Here is a 22,258-nt window from a genome sequence, read left to right as displayed (position 1 = left end):
GAAGTGTTTCAAAATGTCATTGCACTGTACAAGCCCAGTGTCCATAGCTATTCACGCAAAACTGTCAATACTAGCCGCAGGAATCAGTAGAGTACAGGGGCCAGAAGTGACCAGTATGGGGGGGGGGCAGGAGGGAACAGTTCAGGGGGGGAGTAGGAGTGTACAGGACAGGAGGGAACAGTACAAGGGAGCCAGGAGAGAACAGTACAAGGGAGCCAGGAGGGAACAGTACTGGGGAAGAGGGAACAGTAGAGGGGAGCCAGGAAGGAACAGTACAGAGGGGCCAGGAGGGAACAGTACAGATGGGCCAGGAGGGAACAGTACAGAGGGGCCAGGAGGGAACAGTACAGAGGGGCCAGGAGGGAACAGTACAGGGGTGCTAGGAGGAAACATAGTAAGGTTGAATAAAGACACCAGTCAATCCAGTTCAACCTGAGTGAGTGTGGATGCATGTCCACAATTATCCCTATTTATTTAAGGTACCCATATAGCTCCGTCAATTTTATGCAGCGCTCCACACATACATCGCACACTCACATTGATCCATACCCTCAAGGAGCCCACAATCCAAGGTCCCCAACTCACATTCATATACTAGGGCCAATTTTGGACACAAGCCAATTAACCTACCACATGTCTTTGGAGTGAAACAGTACTGGGAGACCAGGAGAAAACAATACAGAAGGGCCAGGAGAGAACAGTATGGGGGGGGGGGGGCAAGAGAGAACACTATAGGGGACCAGGAAGGAACAGTACAGGGGGGGCAGGAAGGAAACAATAAAGGGGGCCAGGAGAGCACAGCACAGGAGTCCAAGAGAGCACAGCATGGAGGGCCAGGAGGAAATAGTACAAGGGGTCTAGGAGAGCACAGCGCTGGGGGGCCTGGAGGAAACAGTAAAGGGGGGCCAGGAGGGAACAGTATGGGGGGGGGGCAGAAAGGAAACAGTACAGGGAGAGCACTGCACAGTACAGGGGTCCAGGAGAGCACAGAACTGGGGGGCAAGGAGGGAACAGGAAAGAGGGGCAGGGGAGCACAGTATAGGGGAGCCAGGAGGGAACAGTATAGGGGGCCCAGAGAGTACAGTATAGTACAGGGGGTCCAGGAAGGAACAGTATAGTACAGAGGGGCCAGGAAGGAACTGTACAGGGGAACCAGGAGAGAAAAGTATAGTACAGGGGGGCCAGGAGGGAACCGTACAGAGGAACCAGGAGAGAAAAGTATAGTACAGGGGGGCCAGGAGGGAACTGTACAGGGGAACCAGGAGAGCAAAGTATAGTACGGGGGGGGGGGGGGGGGCAGGAGGAAAATGGAGGGCACAGTACTGGAATCTGTAGTGGTTTACCTCATGCAGAGTAGCTCAAGGAAGTATCTCACATGCTGATTACCACCCACCCTCCTCTCCCGTCCCTCCAGAGTGATGTCACACACAGGCTCTTGGGATTTACAGGAGGGGTGGGCCAGGAACAGTGATGTCAGTTTTCCTCTGCGCTCTGCAGCCTGTCAGATCTTTGGGGATGTGATCTACTGTTCACCTGCTTGCGATGAACAGTAGATCATGGAGGAATGCTTGTGGCACCTTAGGTGGAGAAACACTGATCTAAAGCTGCAATTTGCAAATTTTGTGAGGAGAAATATTTTTTCCAAATACAAGTATGACAAAACAAATCCTTGCATGTCAGAGGCTCCCCAAGGACATTAAAAGATACTTTATGGAATCAAATGATGAGGACCATAATGAAAGTTTTTAGCAGAGCCCCCCGCCAGAATACTCCGGTCAGCACTCTCAACCATTAGTAAATTAGGAGTCGATCATGCAACACTGTGCTCATTAAATTTTTATCATTTTTTAGAGACAGATAGAGCTTTCTTTTGGTGGTGTTTAAAGACCACAGTTTTTTTTTTTTGTTTTTTTGTTTTTTTTTAGCAAATAAGTAATTTTTCTCCTTCACTGATGGGCACTGATTATCTGTGTACATGCCAGGATTTCTGGTTATCGGCTCTCCTCTCCCCGTGATGTGACAGTGCATGAGGAAAGTAGTGCTGATAACCGGCAAGCCTGTTTACACTGTGATTGGACACATCTGATCATGTGGTAAAGGGCCGCTGTGATTAGCCATTTACTACGATCTGTGATCAGCCATTTACTACGATCTGTGATCAGCTGTGTCCGAAGGACACAGCGATCATGGGTCACGTGTGAGGGGGCGTGGATCTTGGAGGACGTCCTCCCGGAAAAACAGCCATGCTGTAGCCATTATCAATTAGTACATGTTGCGCTCACGCTGCTCTTTTTTGATTCCTTCCTTGAATGCCCTTTGAAGGTCATCTGTATTTTGTGCAGATGCAACCCAGCAGCCTGTGCTACTCTGCAGGTGCCCTCTTGGATTGGGCCCTTTTCCTTTAGGACAACAGCTGAACAGGAGCACTTTACTGGACTCCTACACAGCACAAGCTGAAACACTGGGTGCTGTCAGGCTTTACTATTTGCCAGTGTCCAATCACTTGGAGGAGAATAACCCAGTAGTCTAGGGCCGCGTACACACGGGCGGACTGTCTGACGGACTTGGTCCGCTGAAACGTGTTTCAGCGGACTGTCCGCTCGTGTGTGGGCTTCAGCGGACTTTTTCAGCGGACAGTCTGGCGGACTAAGTCTTTCGGAATTTCCGTAATATTGTCCGTCCAACTTTGGTTTCAGCGGACAGTCCGCTCGTGTGTAGGCAAGTTGGACGGACTAAGTATGGCGCATGCTCAGAAAGGATTTACACGGCCGAAGGTTGCATTGCAGTGTATTGGACGTCGTATTTCTAGTCCCGTCGTACGTGCTGTACACGTCATCGCGCAAGCTTTCAGCGGACTGTCTGTTCATCGTGTGTGGTCAAGTCCGTTCATTCAAAAGTAGGACGGACTGTCTGTCGGATTGTCTGACGGACTTAGTTGGCCAGACAGTCCGCCTGTGTGTACGTGGCCTAAGAATTAACTCTGTGTCCTGTGATGTACTCCCAGAAAGTGATTTTTACAGGTAAGTCAATGTATTTTTCAATGAAAACAAGTTGTTTTCTGTTTGAACAAGCTACAGAGGCAGGATGATGAAGTCACAATCTCAGCCTTGTATTAACCACTAGGTGCTCGGGCTATAGCCGAGAGATGGCTACATAGCAGAGCTCAATTGCCAGGAGGGCACCCCTGGATGTCTACCTGTATAATCCTTCCCCGCGCATGGGTGCGCATCGGGGAAATTATGCTTTTCCCGTGTCCATTGGACACAGCCAATCACAGATTGTGCTAAATGGCCAGTCACAGCGGCCATTTAGCACTCGATCGGCGTGTCCAATGAGAGATGATCTCAAGTGTAAACATATGAGATCATCTCTCATTGCTAGCTCTCCTTCCTCACACAGAGACCGCGTGTGAGGAGGGACAACGACCTGTGCTGCAGCTTGTAAGTTCAGCACTACAAAAGTAAATACAGTGCCCACAGTACCTATCAGTGCCATCTGTCATCACCATTTGTCAGTGCCACCTGTCAGTGTCACGTGCCATCTGTTATCAGTGCTAAAAGTGTCACGTGTCATCAGTGCCAACTGCCATCAATGTCAAGTGTCATCAGTGCCACGTATTAGTGCCATCTGTCATTAGGGTCACATAATCAGTGCCATTTGTCATCAGTGTTGCGTGTCATCAGTGCCTTCTGTCATCACCAACAATGTCTAGAAGATTATTTTCAGCCGAGGAGGCATACTATATTCTTGTGGCTGAGAGCAATAGGGAGGTCTGCACTTCGGATTCCTCCTCAAATTAAAATTCTGAGTCTGACGTTGACTACGAGCCTGTCCTAAGCAGTGGAACACTGACAGCCTCAGTGGAGGATGAGAGTCCGCCCGCCAGACGAAGGCGTTCTGGTGAGGAGTCAGTGCCATCCACCAGCACCGCAGTACCTTGGCAAAGGCCACGTACCAGTGGGGTGTAACCTCAGTCCCAAAGGGTTAGGTCCCATGCCAGCCTTCCCTATTCCCTTCAGAACCCCTTGTGGCTTCCTCCTAATTCAGGAGAAGCTAACATTTTCCCTTTTACTGCCAAGCCAGGTGGACACAGAATTTTTTTCCCCCCCGATTGATTTTTTCCATTTAATTTTTATTGAGGACATGCTAGCATCAGTTGTGGCCCAGCACAACCTGTATGCACAACAATTCATAGCAAGTAACCCAACGTCCTATTATACCTGTCCCTATGAGTGGAGGAGTTTAAAAATTTTGTTGGGCCTCACATGCTATATGGGACTAACCAAAAAAAAATTGTCAACTCTCCCCATCCACCACATGCCCATCTTTTCCTCAGTAATGCCCAGAACCAGGTATCTCATAATTATGAGATTCCTATTCTATAATGATAATAACCAGTGCCCTCCCCGAAATTACAATTTTGACAAGCTTTATAAAATTCAGCAACTACTAAATTATTTTTCTGAAATCTTCCCCCAGTTGTTTACCCCAGACCAACAGATATGCATGGATGAGTCCCTTATCAAATTTAGTAAACAATTTATTCCAACAATTTATTCCCACCAAAAGGGCCTGCTATGGGGTGAAGCTGTATAAATTGTGCAACCGAGGCACAGGATATACATATGCCTTCATGGTATACGAAGGGAAGGACATCCAGCTGCATCCCCCTAATTACCCAGACTACATGGGATCAAGCCGGAAAGTTGTTTGGGAACTCATAAACCCACTCCTGGAGAAAGGCTACCATTTGTATGCAAATAACTTTTATACAAGTTTCCCCTGTTCCGCAACCTTCATAGAAAGAACACTCCAGCATGTGGCACCACAAGGACGAACCAGAAGGGCTTTCCTCAAAGCCTCGTCAAGAAGCTAAGAGGGGAGGCGGTGAGTTTACGGAATGAGGAAATTCTGGCTGTGAAGTGGAGGGACAGAAAGTATGTCTATGTGCTTTCTTCGATCCACAACAATACATTCGTTGAGATCACCAGGAGGAATGGCCCAATCCAAAAACCAACATGTATCCACAAACACAATATGTTCATGGGGGTGTCGACTTCAACAACCAAATGCTTGAACCCTACCTTGCCTCAAGACGAACATACCAGTGGTATAAAAAAGTTTCAATTTATTTGTTTAATTTGGCCATATACAACAACTGCGTTATCTATTGCAACTCCACTGAATACCCCAAATCCTTCCTTGGCTACCATGAGGAAATCACCACTGCCCTTATATTCCTGAACGGCCCACCAGAAAACATTTGATCCAATGTAATTAGCAGACTCTCTGCATGCCACTTTCCATATAAAATCCCTCCTAGACCAACAGGCCAAAGACGGCAGAAAAAATGCCAGTGTGCACCAGAGGAGGAGTTAGAAGAGACAGACACCACTTATCATTGTCCTTCCCAACCAGGCTTCTGCATAGTTGACTGTTTCCGCCATTACTATTCTTCACTAAATTATTAGTGAAGTATGGTAAATATATTCCTCACTTCCTGCCATTTACCTTCACACCCCTTATGCCTCTACTTGCTCTGTAACTGACCCTGGCTTGTTATTTGACCTCGATTCTGTTCATACCTCTGCCTGATCTGGAACTGACCCTGGCTTGTTATTCAACCACGCTTCTGCTTACCGGTTCTGTTCATACCTCTGTCTGATCTGGAACTGACCCTGGCTTGTTATTCGACCACGTGTCTGCCTACCAATTCTGTACATTCCTCTGCCTGATCTGGAACTGACGCTGGACTGTTTGACCATGCTTTTTGCCTGCCTCTTGGACTGATCTTGTATCTTGCCACTGGACTAGTGGGATTCATTACACAGGGTTCTCGCATATGTGAGGGTCTCCAGAATTCTTTTTCTGGATGAAGAAAACATTTTTTTTTGTTTTCTCATTCCTAGATTAAGGTCTTGAGACCCGGAGGCTTCAAAGAGTTTTGGGTGGGAGAAGCCTCTACCCCTGTCCCCATTCTGTCCTGAACGAGGCCCTACTTCTGCCTGTAGGACCTATGCCATCATGCCTCTGCCTGTCGCATGAACTGACCACACCACATGGACCATGTTCCTGCCTACTACCATGACCAATATTTTGGCACTGCTGACAATCTCTGCCTGCACGGACCCTGGACTTTATATGGACATCCCTGCCTGCTGCCTGTACTGACTATGGACAGTATTCCTGCCTGTTGCCTGGACAATTGCGTTCGCTTTTGCTTACCAAGTCCCTGCCTGCTGCCTGGACCAGTGCTATCCTCCTGTGGACAACTGCGCTACTAAAACCATGGGTAATCTTTTGTTTATCCTTTGCTCAGTAGAATGTATTTTGGGGTGTATTTCTTGGTATGTGCAATATGTCCCTAGAATACCCAACGGTGTTCCTTGCAGGTATTTGGCCAGACTGTGTAAAGGTGTCACACGTGGTATTGCCATACTCAGGAGGAGTATCAGAATGTATTTTGGGGTGTAATATTTGCCATGTGTTGGAAAAACCCCTTATAAATGGAGAACTTTGTGAAAAAAAAAAATGCGTTTTCATTTTTTCCACATATATATTCCATAAAAACTTCTGGAAAAAAATGAACAGTTCAAAATACTCATTATGCCTAATAGATTATTCGCTGGGGTGTTAGCTTTCTAAAATGGGGTCACTTTGTGGGCGTTTCCATTGTCCTGGTGCTCCAGGGCCTTCAAAAATGTAATAGGTAGTCAACAAGTTAGATGTGTCATTTATGGTCCTAGAACATCTGATGGTGCTCCCTGCATGTTGGGCCTCTCTATGTGGCGCTGTGAAAAAGTCCCACACATGTGGTATCGACATACTTAGGAGTAGCAGAATGTATTTTGGGGCGTCATTTGTGGTATACACATGCCATGTGAGAGAAATATCCTATTACAATGACAATTTTGTGGAAAAAATTACAACATCAAAAACCTCCCCATGCATCTTACTAAATACCTTGGAATGTCTACTTTCAAAAAAGGGGTAATTTTGGGGGTATTTGTACTTTCCTGGCTTGTTCGGGTTGCAAGAAGTTCGATTTCCAGTACATCAGGTGTAATAATTTTTTTTATGATTTGCACCACAGTTTGTAGACTCTCTTACTTTCACACAGACCAAATAATATCCACTAGTTTGGGTTATTTTTACCAAAGATATGTAGTAGTATAAATTATGGCCAAAATGTATGAAAAAAATGTAATAATTTGCAAAATTTTATCACAGAAACTAAGAAAAATGTGTTGTGTTTTTTTCAAAATGTTTGGTCTTTTTTAATTTATAGCGCAAAAAATAAAAACCCCAGAGGTGATCAAATAGCACCAAAAGAAAGCTCTTTGTATGAAAAAAGGACAAAAAAATGATCTGGGTACAGTATTATTATTCAAAGTGTGAAAGCACCGAAAACTGAAAATTGGTCTGGGCAGGAGGGGTTTAAGTGCCCAGTAGGCAAGTGGTTAACTGAACAAAATACAAGGCTTTCCCAGAATGGTGGCATTGCCAAGCGAGCGACCCCTTTTTGTGCAACAAAGTAAGTGCTCAGCATAGGACCTGGGAAGCTGCTACTATCACTGTTTTAGTAGACTACTACAGTGATTTGCAGCTAATACAGGTATAGGATATAGTTACATAGTTAATAAAGGTTGAATAAAGACACCAGTCCATCCAGTTCAATGTAAGTATTTGCATACTTACATTGGTGCATGCTGGATCAATGTAACTATGCTATAAAAATCATACCTAAACTTTGGCTTTAAATTCATTACAGTTTAGAAAGTGGCTGAATTCCCAGCGTTCAGCTTTAAACTATTTGCTACTATTCTGAAAGCTGCAGAATAGTGTCTGGGACATTTTACACATATACAGTCTAATTACTTTCTATACTTGTTTCTTTTAGTTCCTTTCAGAAAATTATATTCATTCATTTTAATCTGACGTTTATTTATTTATTTATTTTTTTCCCTGGATACTCTCCCTCTGTTATCCAGGGTTTCAGTGTCATCTGTGGTGCTGAGGCGCCCGATTTGGCTAAAATGCTGGTCGGCTGACCAGACATCTAAAAAAGCTCTGACGTATTTGCCCTTCCTTGGCGAGCAGCTCTTTGGAACCTCGTTGGATAACATTATTAAAAATGCCACAGGTGGTAAGAGTACGCTACTGCCACAGGCCAGGAAGGCTAAGGAGCCAAGGCAAGGGTCCTCTTTTTCCGCTCACAATCGGCTTTTTCGTCCGCCCGGGGCTTCGGTTAAACGTCCCCAGCCTGACAGGATGACCTCTGAAGGACAAAAACGTCCCTGGAACCGCAAGCCTGTGAGCAAAAATGCTACTGCATGAAGGTTTGCCCCCCATCCGCAACACCGGTGGAGGGTCGCCTTCGGGAGTTTGCAGCCCGGTGGGCCTCTTGGCTGTCCTACCTGTGGGTCTGCGATCTGATTTCCTCTCGGTACAAGATAGAGTTTCTCTCTTGGCCGCAAAACAGATTCTTCCCCTCCAGCATATCCATACTCCCGGCTTGCCGGGAGGCCCTGATGGGAAGGGACCTGCTGAAACGCGGGGTGATAGTACCTGTTCCAGAGCCGGAAAGATTCCAGGGGTTCTACCTAGAGGTTCAGAATGGAATCAGTTCTTTCAGTAGTCGCTGCACACCATCAAGGGGACTCCCTGGCATCTTTGGATATCCAGGATGTGTACCTGCACATACCCATATGCCTTTAGCATCAGAAACAGTTGGGGAAGCCCACTACCAGTTTGTGGCTCTCCCCTTTGGCTTGGCATCAGCCCCCCCGAGTCTTTACCAAGGTATTGGCTCCTGTTTTGTCGTTGCTGCGACAACTCGGGATCGCAATCATAGGTTACATAGACGATCTCCTCCTGAGAGCATCTTCTGTCTTAAAATTAGAGGGGGATGTGGTGATCACCATGCAGACCCTGCAGGAATTTGGGTTGCTGTTGAACCTAAAAAAGTTGTGATTGTAGCGACTCAGCACTTGGAGTACCTAGGCTTGCTGCTCGACTCCATGGAAGTGAGAGTTTTTCTCCCCTCAGACAAGCTGCAGATTAACCGCAGGTGGTTGTCGCTACGCTTCTGCATGCGAGTCCTGGGGCTCATGATGGCTTCCTTCGAGGCAGTACCGTACGCCCAGTTTCACACCAGAGTCTTGCAGAAGGAGATCTTGGCGAAATGGGACAAATCTCCGTTATCCCTGGATTGGCAGATTCAGGTGAGCCAGTTAGTCAGGGTCTCCCTGCTCTGGTGGCTGAGGTCCCCGGCACTTTGGTTCGGGAAGTCGTTCCTACCGCTACATTGGACAGTGATCACAACGGACGCCAGCCTAACCAGCTGGGGTGGAGTAATGGGAGTTCAGTCGACCCAGGGCCTCTGGTCGGAGGAGGAATCCAAGTTGCCGATCAATGTGCTCGAGCAGCAAGTGATCAGGCTATGCCTCTCCACATGGTCGATAAGGGCATCCGATCAGGATCCAGTCAGACAACGCCACGGCAGTGGCATATGTCAATCAGCAAGGAGGAACAAGAAGCTTGGCCGCCGCACGGGAGGTCGCTTACATCCTTCAGTGGGCAGAGCGACATGTACCGGCCCCATCGGTGTCACGGTCCCTACCGTGTCTTTTAGACGGCCAGGCGTGGTCGTGCCCCAAGTGGCTCTGGATGGTATTGAACTAATGACTGTTTGTTCTTGCTCCTGTTTCGTTACCTCTGAGCCTCACCTCAGTTCTATTCTGCCTGCTTTCCAGCCATGCCTAGTTTTGCATAAAGTACTGTGGGCAATTCTGTTTGTACCTGTCACTCTTGGATCAGCTGTGGCAGGTTACCTAATATGCTGGGTATAAAACACTGTCTCACTCTGAGGGCTTGGTCAGTTCATTGTCTCTTGTCACCAAAGGTACAGTACCTGTGTTCAAAGTTACAGTGTTCCAAGACTGACCCCGGCTTGTATTTAGTTTATGCTGACTTCTGGAATCCTGGACAACGGCTTTACTTCGACAATCCCTTGGCTATTCCTGTCAAGCCCCCTGTGCACAGATTCACAGCCCAGGCAGCTTATCTCTTTGTTACCGTGGGCTGTGTGTATTTGCAAGGGTGAGCGTGCATCTCTGCACCATGGACTCCAACCTAGATAAGCCCTCACATTCGGTCCTGCAAGCACACCGCCGCAGTGTGAAAGCACTCGTATTAACGTTCACACATTTTAGCGCTAAAAATAGCGCATGCAAAGCACCTGAAAAGCGCTTCAGTGTGAAATGGGTCTAATACAGGGCTCGACAAAACCCGGGCGCCAGGTCGCATTTGCGACTAGAAATAGCGGCCTGGGGCATCACAGCTGGGGGTATCCTGTCACCGCAGACCCCCCCGGCGTGATCGCGTCGGCCCGCGCCGCCGGCGGCCGGTAATTAAGCCCCCGGCTTTGAGGCCTTCTACGATCCTATGGTTCCTTCTGGAATCTGGCGCCCTCTTGTGGTGGCCGTTGGAATTACAACCTGCAATGCTAATAGGCTGGCAGGCAGGGGAAGCTCCATCTCCTTCCCTTTACTCAGAACCCCCTAAACATTATATATATATATATTTTATTCTAACACCCTAGAGAATAAAATGGTGGTCATTGCAATACTGTCTGTCACACTGTATTTGCACAGCGGACTTACAAGCGCACTTTTTTGGGGAAAATGTATTTAATAACAAAAAAAATAAGAAAACAGTAAAGTTAGCCCAATTTTTTTTATATTGTGAAAGATAATGTTACGTCGAGTAAATCGATACCCAACATGACATACTTCAAAATTGCGCCCGCTCATGGAATGGCGACAAACTTTTACCCTTAAAAATCTCCATAGGCGACGTTTAAAAAATTCTACAGGTTGCACGTTTTAAGTTACAGAGAAGGTCAAGGGCTAGAATTATTGCTCTCACTCTACCAATCGCAGCGATACCTCACATGTGTGGTTTGAACACCGCTTTTATATATGCGTTCGCTTCTTCACGCAAGCTTGGCGGGACAGGGCGCGTTTAAAATATTTTTTTTTTCTTATTTTAACTTTTTATTTTTATTTTTTTCAATGTTCTTTTAAAAAAAAAAAAAAGTGTGTCACTTTTATTCCTATTACAAGGAATGTAAAAATCCCTTGTAATAGAAAAAAGCATGACAGGTCCTCTTATATATGAGATCTGGGGTCAGAGAGACCTCACATCTCATATTTACACTAAAATGCAATTTAAAAAGAAAATTGTCATTTGAAAAAAATAAAATGTCCCTCTAAGAGCTATGGGCAATGACTTGGAGACAGGTGGGGGGCTGGGGGCTATCTTCCCCTCACTCGTCTCCATGTCAGGCCAGGGACAAGTCCAGATCGCCATCACGGACCTGGCTCCTAACTTTTTTAGCTGGCTCCTAGATTCCAAGCAAATTTGTCAACCCCTGGTCTAATACACAAACTTAATTTTACAGAGTCTAAACATGACACTATCAAAACATTATGGGTTCTGTTAACGAATACAGCAAAAGGTTTTTACATTCAGACCAGTAGACCGTAAGGGGGAAGCTTGAACTATTGAGCTATGTAAACACCATCTTTGCCTACAGTCAAGCATGGTGGTGGGAGTGTCATGATCTGGGGCTGCATTAGTGCTGCTGGCACTGCAGAGCTACAGTTCATTGAGGGAACCATGAATGCCAACATGTACTGTGACATAGTGAAGCAATGCATTATCCCCTCCCTTTGAAGACTGGGCTGCAGGGCTGTATTGCAACATAACGACCCAAAACACACCTCCAAGACATCCACTACCTTGCTAAAGAAGCTGAGAGTAAAGGTGATGGACTGGCCAACCATGTCTCCAGACTGAAAACCTATTGAGCATCTGTGGGGCATCTACAAATGGAAGGTGGAGGAGGGTTAAGGCAGTGCTGGCAAATAATGGTGGCCACTCAAAATATTGACACTTTGAACCCAATTTGGAGATTTTCACTTAGGGGTGTACTCACTTGTTTTGACATTAATGGCTGTGTTTAGGTATTTTGAGGGGTCAGAAAATTTAGGAGGCTGCCATTGCTGCTTTATCTCTCTGGTCAGTGGTAGTGATCCACTTATTTGTCATAGCACAAGTTTCTAACTATCTACACCTTTAGGCTCAGTTCACACTTAAACTGGCCGCAGATCGCACAGCAACGCTGTCCATCCCTGTTCTCAGTTTCAGGGACGAATCAGGGCAGAATCTTTGCCTGAATCAAAAGGTGCAGTGAGCTCAACAGCCATCCCAGATACATGTGAACTGGCTCCATAGAGAGCCAGTCATATTCTCCTGCTATGCGAATTGGGTGAGGCAAAATCCGCATCCAGTTCGCAAAGGTGTGAACCCAGGCTAAATGTGTCAATATATGATGGACTATAGATTCTGAATATATTTGTTTGCTCTATTTCAGGAGTGGGAAGTGAAGATACTTAATTTCCTGCACTGGGACTTGGAAATTATAATATCCCTTGACTTTCTAGACCATATTTTGGAAAGACTGTTGCTATCCACAACCAGCCGTGTCTCACTTACAAAACATTCTCGAATATTAATGACAATTTGTGCTCTTGGTATGTATTCATGATGCAAGCTGTCCAAATGTCATACTGAATTTAAATTTATTTACTTAGTCTATAGCAGAACTCCTGTACACTTGTTTGTGATATGATATTGTATTTCAGTTATTGAAGAAATTTTTTATTTTATCATGTCTTGCCTCTTGACAGACAACAACATTGCAGCATTTGCTCCATCATTGATTGCTGCAGCATGTGTTGCTACATCATTGCTCAGACTAAGGCTACATCTAAACTCTGCAGAGGACCTCATTATATATTTCGCAGAACTAATTCAAGCCGATACAGTAAGTAATAAAAAACTGGAAGAGCTTTCATTTAATTGTAGACAAAGTAAAACAAAAAGAGCTGTTGACATGACTAAACATGATGTATTACTTTGAACTGCTTAGCTTTCAGCATGAGATGCCAAGAGGGTAAAATACCCTCTTATCCTGTCATTGTGGATGACAAGCCATCAAGGCTTGCGGTATCATGTGAAGGGTGTTTTTTTTGTTTAGACCTACTCAGTTATGTCATGTTGAAGAGGAAGAGTGGGAACGGGGTGTGTTCTGATAGACACATATGAACATTATGAATGCTATAGCTTTATCAATCATTAGGGGACACAAGGTTAATTCTGAGACAAGAGGAATATACTGCTGCCTACAGGAGATTCTACACCCTTCCATCACGTTTTATGCTAGTGTCTTAAAAGAATGCATGCCTTCTGGCTAAGACACACAAACCCTTTCCACTTGACTTTTCCCTCTTTCATCTTTCAGAACAGCACACTTGAGAGACCTCGGCTCCTCCCTTCTCAGGAAACACCACCTCCACCAGATCTTTAAAGCCACTCTTTCCCTCCGGCCCTTCAGTTTTGGCGTTTCCTCCGGTGAGGAGACATCGCTAGGAACCTGGGCTTGTTTCAGCTGGGGAGGCTGAGGCCGGTGTAATGAGCCCGTTACCTGCGGTGTGTTGGCGCTCCCTGTCCTCCCTTGGGGAATGTGGAGGCCTGGGACGTTCGTTTGGTGCTGCCTGGGGAGGGCGTTTGTGGGAGTGCCCAAGTCTCCCTCGCTTTAGGGCGGCCAGCATGGAGCTCAAGGCTGGGTCGGATGACTGGGTAACCTCATATCCAGCGGGAGAGGTCACTCCCAGTTCCAGGCTGCGGGGCGCTAAATGAGCCGCGTAAAGGCTGGTGTGAGCCCCATTAAAGCTGTAGAGGAGCAGCCTGTGGCAGACCACTTGTTCTGGCCAAAGGGATGTCTGAGACTGAAGGTTCCCATTCTGTGCCGGGTGATGCCAGCACCAGCCACTCCAAGGTAAGTGAAACCCTGGGGTGGTGTCCCCTTACCATTTTCCCACTTAGCTCCATGGGTGAACCCCCCCCCTCCTTGGGATTCAGAGGGGAGGAGTTGCACGTCTGGGACCCTGGTTGGTGGTTGGTCCGGGGGGGGGGGAGTGCACTCCTGGAGTCGGTCTGATGTTGATTATTTTTTATGCTGGTCCATTGAAAAAAATACAAGCTCTCACACGGGTCTAAGAAAAAGTGCCCATCATGTAGAAGTGTGTTAGGAGAATCCTGGGGAAAAGTTTTGTGCAGGAGTTGCATTGAGGGCTTAGTCAGGGAGCATGCTGAGGAACAAAGATCTGGTCTGGCAGCTTCTGTTAAAGAGCTTTTCAATCTTTTAAGGCTTTGTTTGAGAATTTTCAGCCTATGCAACCCCCAGCTAGTCCTCTGCCAGCGCAGCAAGATGTCGCACCTGGCCCTTTAGCAGGTCCCTCTGTCAGTGAAGGGTTACCTGGGGGCACCAGAATGGCATTAGAGGATGATTTTGATAGCGCATCCTCAGACTCTTCAGAGTCAGATGGAGAGAAGGTGGATGGTGAGTCCTCCAGATCCTCCCAATACAAGCTCTCCTTGGAGGAAGTGGAAGAGTTCCTGGGAGCAATCCACACCATGTTAGGTATCCAAGAGGAGAAAAAATCCTGGTCTCTCCATGATCAGATGTATGGGGGTCTTGGAGAACCGAAGAAAAGGGTCTTCCCGGTTCATGAGGTTCTGGTAGACACCATTAAGAAGGAATGGCGAGATCCAGACAGGAAGCCTTTCTTTTCTAGAGCGTTAAAGCGCAGATTCCCTTTTTCAGAGGATGAAGCTGCTGTGTGGAACAAATCACCTAGACTGGGTGCAGCCTTTTCTCAGGTATCCAGAAAGCTGAGGGAGAGCGACTGGGTCCTGAGTCAAGTCGTCTACAGGATGATTGTCCAGAAGTGAGGGGTCCCATGTGTGGCTCTTTTCGCTTCCAGAGAGAACGCAAAAACTCCCCTCTTCTCTCTGAATCAGTGGAACGGGGCAATAGGGGTGGATGCTCTTTGCCAGAGCTGACATTTTTCCAAGTGCTATGCCTGTCACCCCCCCCCCCCCCCCCCCACTGCTGTGCTGTTGCCAGTAGTCCTGAGGAAATTTCAGTCAGAGGACACGACCCTGATCTTGATAGCTCCACACAGGCCCAGGAGGGCCTCTGTTGGTTCTCTGTTCTAAAGAAGCTGGTGGTGGAACCGACTAGGATACTTCCGGTCAGGGAATATATATATATATAGAATGGCGGCTACAGCGTGGACCTGCTTTGCCGAGACGACATCTATTGACGTCGTCCCGTGCACGAGCGGCCGGCGCGCTCTATGATCAGCGAGTCTATGAGACTCCCTTACCACGTGATCAGCTGTCAGCCAGTGACAGCTGATCATGTGACACAACAGAGGCGGTAATTGGCTATTTTTCCTGTCAGCGCGAGGAGGAAAAAAAAAAGCCGATCACCAGCGGCCGTGAGAGGGACTTCAGTCCCGATCACGGCCAGCTCATCAGTGCCCACCTGCCCCCTAGGTATTAAAAAAGTGCCACCCATCAGTGCCCACAGTGCCACTCATCAGTGCCCACAATCTGCCTCAACAACAGTGCTGCACCTCAGTGCCACATATCCGTGCCCATCAGTGTCATCTACCAGTGCCCAGCAATGCCACCTATCAGTGCCCATCAGTCCCATCTATCAGTGGTACCTATCAGTGCCACCCATCAGTGCCATCTTTTCTGTGCCCATCTTTGCCCATCAGTGCTGCCTTATCTGTGCCCATCAGTACTGCCTTAACTGTGCCTATCAGTGCCCACCAGTGCCGCCTCATCAGCGCATTTCAATGAAGGAGAAAAATTACCTGTTTGCAAAATTTTATAACAAACTATTAAACATGATTTTTTTTTTTTTTTTGCATCTTCTTTTGTTTGTTTAGCAAAAAATAAAACTCCCAGCTGCAATTAAATACCACCAAAAGAAAGCTCTATTTGTGGGAAAAAATTTGGGTACAGTGTTATACGGCCGCGCAATTGTCATTCTAAGTGCATCAGCGCTGAAAGCTGAAAATTGGTCTGGGCAGGAGGGGGGTTTAAGTGCCCAGTAAGCAAGTGGTTAAATGTCAGTTTTTAAACGTTTTTTGCGGCTGCAAATGCACTTTTGCCAGCATCCAAGACACCAGTTGTAAAGTTTGGGGATACTAGCTCCGTGGGACCAAGTGCATAAACCGGTATAAGGTGAAACCAAAATACTTTTATTTATAATTAAATCAAAAATAAGGCTTTTCTTCAGCATACAAAAACGTAAATTAAAGTCCGCTTATCGTCAGCACAAATAATAAGAAAAGAAAGCACCTACAGTTCTGTAGTCAGGTCTTCCCCCAAAAGTTTTTAGAGTCCTTACAGAGATGTTTTGCAGCCTCCAAAGCAGCAAGACAGCAACACAGCCAGACAGCTCCTCAGACAGGTGTTCATCTCCTTCTCCTCCACACCACCACCTCTCTACTACTTCCTGTCTTATGGGCTGTCTTCTTGGATGCCGTTAACCCCCTGTGTGCCGAATCCCTGTGGTCAGGGAGGGAGGCTCTTTCCCACCCAAATGTCACTTCAGAGCCTCCCAAATTCCGGGTACCAACTATCTCTTAATATAGACAGGACCGAGAGTCAGTCTTCTCCTAAAACTATCCCCGGAATTTGTCACCCATTTTTGGGTGACCCCCTGAGGCCTACCAGGATTCCCTTAAAGGGACCACAACCCGAATATAGGTGCTACATAGCACCCGTCCAGGACCCAACCTTGGCGTCCTGAACAATATATATATATTATAAATTTATATTATAATTTTTATTTTTTTTCATCAGTACATCTGTTCAGGTCTCTATGACTAAAGTGCTGGACCGAGGAACAAGTTTGCAAGAAGCATTTGCTACACGTGGTTTACCAAGAGACAGGATTTCTTCTTTTGAACGTTGGATGGTATCATCAAAGAAGGTGGAATCAACAATGTTTCAGCTTTTCTTTACCAGGGAGACTTTTTTGCCTCAGTGTACATAAAATAAGCCTACTCGCAAGTATGCATATTTCCAGCGCATCAGCCTTTTGTGCACTCTGTGGTGGGACCTCTGTTTTTTCAGTTCTTGGCTCTATTTAAGCTGTCTTCTGCGTTCTCAATGTATCTCAGTAGTGGGCTACCAGATTGGGAACAGTTAGGGTTCTGGAGAACAATGCATCTGTGATTGTGCAGATGGATACTGAACCTTCATTCTGTCATTGGGACACCTCTTGACTGTGGACAAATCAATTCATATGACACCAAGGCCTAATTTGTTGCTATTGTCTGGATTCGAGAGTGACCTAAGCACACAGTAGTTTTAAGACATATTGTAGATGGGAGACACCAGATGTGGGCCTCCAGATTCAATAACAAACTGGACAGGTTTGTATCCAGGTCCAGGGATCTGCTGGCAGAAGCAGTAGATGCACTAGTGGCTTCATGGGATCAGTACAATCTATTATGTCTTTCCTCCTCTAAAGTTTCATTGACTGGTTTGCAGGATTGAGATGGAGGGCATTTAGGTGGTCCCTTGACTGACCCAGGAGAGAGTGGGTGGCTGACATGGTAAAGCTTTTTGCAGTCTCTACTGTGGACTTTGCCAGACTGTTCGGATCTGCTGTCCCTGGGCTCATTTACTATCCTGCTTTTCAATTGCTGGATTTAGAGGTTATGTCAAAGCCCAGGCTTTAAGGGACAGACATATCTGAGTGTTATCCCTACAATGCTTAAGACAAGGAAGTCTACTTTTCCACAAGGACTATTAACAGATATGGAAGGCCTACTTCACTTAAATCCAGTGGCTTTCCCCCTCAGAAATTACTCCATGGGACAGATCCTCTTTCCTGCTCCACCTTTAGTACCATAAAGTGACAGATCAGTGCTCTTGCCTTTTTCTTCCAAAAAAAGATGGATTCCTGCTCTTTGATCAAGACTTTAGCAGTGGGCTCTCCCATGTGGCTCCCTTGGTCAAAACCCCTCTATCTACATGGGATTTTAATCAGGTCTTCTTACAGATTTTGAAACCCCCGTTTGAACATTTCTTTCTCTCCGTCTGCTTTGCCCCACAAGATAATTATCTTTATAACTATCAGCTAGGTCAGTGTCTAAACTGGAAACTTTATCTTCAATAAAGACAATAAAAAAGGCCTTCCCTAATTTTAAGATGGTCTGCATTTTACCGTGATCAGAACATTGTCCTTCCCTCCTTGTGCCGTGGACCTTCTTTGTTGCTGGGCAGATGTAAGATGTAGGGCCAAAGGCGCATGGTATAAGTAACGGTGCACAGTATTCCACAAGTGATCATGGGCTTTGCTGTCGCATCTCCCAAATGCACTGGGCAGTGCAGATTTGGAGATGGTGAACTGTGACATCAGCTCCAATTCACCTGAATAATATCTCTCTCAATTGTCTGAATGTGATTTGGGCTGGCTGAGTTTATCTCTTATCCACATCTTTCAGAGAGACAGATTCCTTGTCTTTCTGGGAGGCCCCATAATGGGTTCCAACATTTATAGGTGGCTTAGGCAGACCATCATTTAAAGCTTATGGCCTCAAGGATTGGTTTTCTACATTTCCAGGTAAGGCCCACTCCACTATGTCTTTGAAGGCTTTATGGGTATTCTGTTTCCCAGGATTGTAAGGCTGCCACCTGGTCTTCTGTTTAACATTTTCTAAGTTCTACTAGTTTGACAAATTCTTCATCTGAGGGCAGCTTCTGGCGTAGCTGTTTTTTTGGCTGTGTTGCCCACCTCCCTCAATTGGACTACTTTTAGATGTCCAAAAGCTTTTTATACTTTTTTTTTTGTCCCTCAATGGATAAGAATCAAATTTTTGTACACAGGCCCCATCCCTCTATTTATAGTCATGCTCTTGGTACTGCTTTGCTACTAAATGGAAACTTTGTGGTAGAAGGGGCTATACCCAGGGCTTTCCTATAGTTTGTTTTGTCAGTGTACAATCCTTTTTTAGGCAGCAGTATAACTTGAAGGATTCAGACTTTCTGGGCTCTTCAATGGACTCTGAGGAAAGTATTTTATAGAAAGTACAAAAACCCTACTCTGATCAAGGACAAGGTTGATTTCAAACCCAAGCCTGCCTTCCTGTGTAAGGTTGTGCTCTCCTTCCACCTCAAAGAGGAATTGTGCACCTTTTTTATTTTTTTCCATCACCGATTTTCATATGAAACAGATTTCCTTACACAGTTAATGTAGCAAATAGACTGACAGCCAATTCCACAAGTTTTGTTTGAAAATTGTGGTCTGTGGTTGTAAACGGTCCCTATGAATGGTGTCTGATCTCTGAAGCAAACATCTCCAGATGGATTTGCCTCAGGCTTATTCACTGAAGCATTCTGGCACAAACATTTCCCTGGTTTGTAAAGCTGCTACCTTTTCTTCGCTCCACACGTTTGCCAGATTTCTTTGCATGAATGTGGCTGCATCAGCAGATGAAAGCCATAGATGTAAGGTCCTGCAGGCGGTAGTTGATTTAATCACACAAAATCAAACAAATTTTTAAAGATGTCTTTGCATCAGAGATTCCTTTATTTTTTAGGGTTGCTTTTGGTTGTCCTATTTATTGGAAAAATAGTTCTGTGTCCTCCACAATTATTTCTGAGTAAAAAAATAAATTTGTACTCCCAGTAAAATTTTATTTTCTCTATTAAATCATAATTAGTTTGAAAGACACAAGTCCACCTAGTTAAACAATATAAAGTAATAAATATGTAGGACACCGTTCCCTTGCTGTTGGGTGGCTGTTTTGATGTTGGTCGTCTGTCACAGGTAATATATCTTCTGGAAGGTTTCCCTTCTTCCAATTGTTTGCGGCTTGCTAGACCTGAACCCATTTTGCATGTGCAAGGGTATAGCCAATAGATGGGACTGCACCCTTTTTAATGCATAATTTACAATCCTCCTAGTGGTCACAGCTATTTTTAAGGTTTGAAGAACTGTTATGAACTTCATTGAACTGGAGGAAAGCATTTTATAGTGAGTACAAAAGAATGAATTTTTGTGTAGTAGGGTGACATAAAATCAGTACATTTTAATTGTTGCGCAGATATTTGTTACTATCAACATGTGAGACAGCATAAACTCAGTCTGCATTGTGTTTTTTTTTTTTTTAATGTATGAGACTACATTCACACCTGAGCAGAGCAATTTTCAGGAGTTTTCTTATATGACCTTTTTTGAGCGTTTTTGCAAGTGTAAACAGGTGTTTTTAGAAGAGTATTACAGCCTATTTAAATGTGTAATCAAGCGTCAGGCTTTTTTCACCACTAGCTGACCAGATCACACAGATACTGCAGCAGGTCGGCTCTCCTGCGTTAACCTCCGTGCAAGGAGGATAGTGGACGCACACTGCGGAATCGTGCCTGCAGTCTCAATGTCCGCCGGCGACCCGCAACCATGGTGAGGAGAGGCAGAAAACAGGTAAAGGGTAAACAAAGCGATTTTCCCTTTCTGCCAAATTACATGACAGATCTGCTGTTCCCAGTGATCTCATGTTCCAGTAAGCCCACCCACCCCACAGTTATAACACAAAGTCCCTAAATGTATCCCGTAGTTTGTAGACACGATAACCTTTGCGCCAACCAATATACAGCTATTTTTTTACCAAAAGTATGTAGAAGAATAAATCGGCCTAAACTGATAAATACTTATATATATATATATATATATATATATATATATATATATATATATATATATATATATATATATTGGATATGTATTTATAGCAGAAAATAAAAAAAATATGTTGGCCTTTGTTTATAGCGCAAAAAATAAAAACCACAGAGGTGATCAAATACCACTAAATAGCTCTATTTGTGGGTAAAAAAAAACATACATTTTGTTTGGGTACCACATTGCACAACCGCGCAATTGTAATTTAAAGCGGCGCAGTGCTGTATCGCACAAAATAGCCTGGTCTTTAAAGGGGCAAATCCTTTCGGGGCTGAAGTGGTTAATATAGGCTAAACTCTCAAATTAAGCATTTTCAGATGCTCCCATTGAAGTCTTTGTGGCCCAAAACACTCAATTCTACCTGAAATAGCTCATGTAGTTTTTGGTGTAACAGGCACAAGTGATAGGATGCTCATATATGAATAAAGGCTATTGAGTACAATTGATTTGTACTTGTTGAGCATTTCTGAGCTTTGAACCTGAAGCTACAAAATGCTCAGGTTTGAACGGGGCCTAAATGGTAAACATCTACTAAACTCATGCATAATTATGCATTGTTTAAATTCTGCCAATAATAACTTGTTATGCCTTTTAAATACTAGCAATTACATATTCAACTCATAAGTTTTAGTCACATTTGCCTTTAAGTGATAGTTGCTCATAGCTCTGTTTCAAAGAGATTAATAAATGTCTAATGTTTTAACTTTTTATCCAACAGTCTGAATTGCAGCATTGCCAAAGAAGAATTGAGGCTGCTTTAAATAAAGCTGTGGAGACCTCATTCAAGTATCACATTTACCTTACTTAAACGATGCAAGAACTACCTCATATTTCAGTAGTACACAGTTAAAAGTTTTTAAGTTTTGAATAGACTGGGTAAGAATTAGACCTTCTGTCAGGTCTTCATTGATATCGAGGTCTCTACTGCGGTCCTTCAGGGAGCAGTGTAGCTGGAATAGAAAGTGAGGAGAATCTTAACTGGGACACAGCCTGACAGGAGTTCTAACCTACTATGTTAAAAAAATATATAAATATAATTGTTTTATTGTTGTTGGTGAACCTATTGTAGAAGTCTTTGTTGTGGTGACCCTTTGGAACCATCAGGCCAAGAAGTAAGGTGAATCCCTTACAGTATGGATACAGCAGTAATAACCTGTTCTCCTTTATAAAATAAAGTTTTGGTTAAACTTCTTAAATGTCTCTTTCTAAAAATGCCAGAAATGTTCGATTTATTGTTCTATCGCTTTGAGGCTATAAGCTGATACTTAAATGATCTGTTCTTAGCACTGTCTTGTATAGCTATAATTATACATTGCAAAAAAAAAAAAAAACACAGAATAGGTAGTTTGTATATGATTTTAATCACTCATTTTGACTCCTGCTGGTGCTAAGAGTGTATTAAAATCTACATGTTTTATATTCACTAAAACTAACAGAAATTGGACTGGCAGAAAAAAGGGTATACTTGGGTAATAACTTGTCAAAATACTTACCAATCCACCTCAATATGGGGGATACCAATAACTCCAAAGATTGTGAGACTATAATCACACCCCCCTCTAGTGGATCCTGCATGACGTA

At 44.8% G+C, this 22,258-nt stretch overlaps 1 protein-coding gene across 1 annotated transcript in view; it reads left to right on the top strand.

The window, feature by feature from the left end:
* Positions 1–21,873, top strand: part of CCND3 (cyclin D3) — a 33,173-nt gene extending 11,300 nt beyond the window's left edge. The window contains exons 3-5 of the mRNA XM_077484573.1: positions 12,440–12,599; positions 12,756–12,892; positions 21,396–21,873. Of these exons, the coding sequence (XP_077340699.1) occupies positions 12,440–12,599; positions 12,756–12,892; positions 21,396–21,485 (387 nt within the window). The 3' untranslated portion in view covers positions 21,486–21,873. The remainder of the gene's footprint in view (positions 1–12,439; positions 12,600–12,755; positions 12,893–21,395) is intronic.
* The last annotated feature ends 385 nt before the right edge of the window (positions 21,874–22,258 follow it).

The sequence above is a fragment of the Lithobates pipiens genome, unplaced genomic scaffold (assembly GCF_037356315.1).
Source record: "Lithobates pipiens isolate NorthernLeopardFrog02 unplaced genomic scaffold, aLitPip1_a1.2 Scaffold_16, whole genome shotgun sequence".
NCBI classification, from domain to species: domain Eukaryota; kingdom Metazoa; phylum Chordata; class Amphibia; order Anura; family Ranidae; genus Lithobates; species Lithobates pipiens.
Note: the sequence above shows the minus strand (reverse complement) of the source record. Positions and strands in the feature narration are given on the sequence as shown.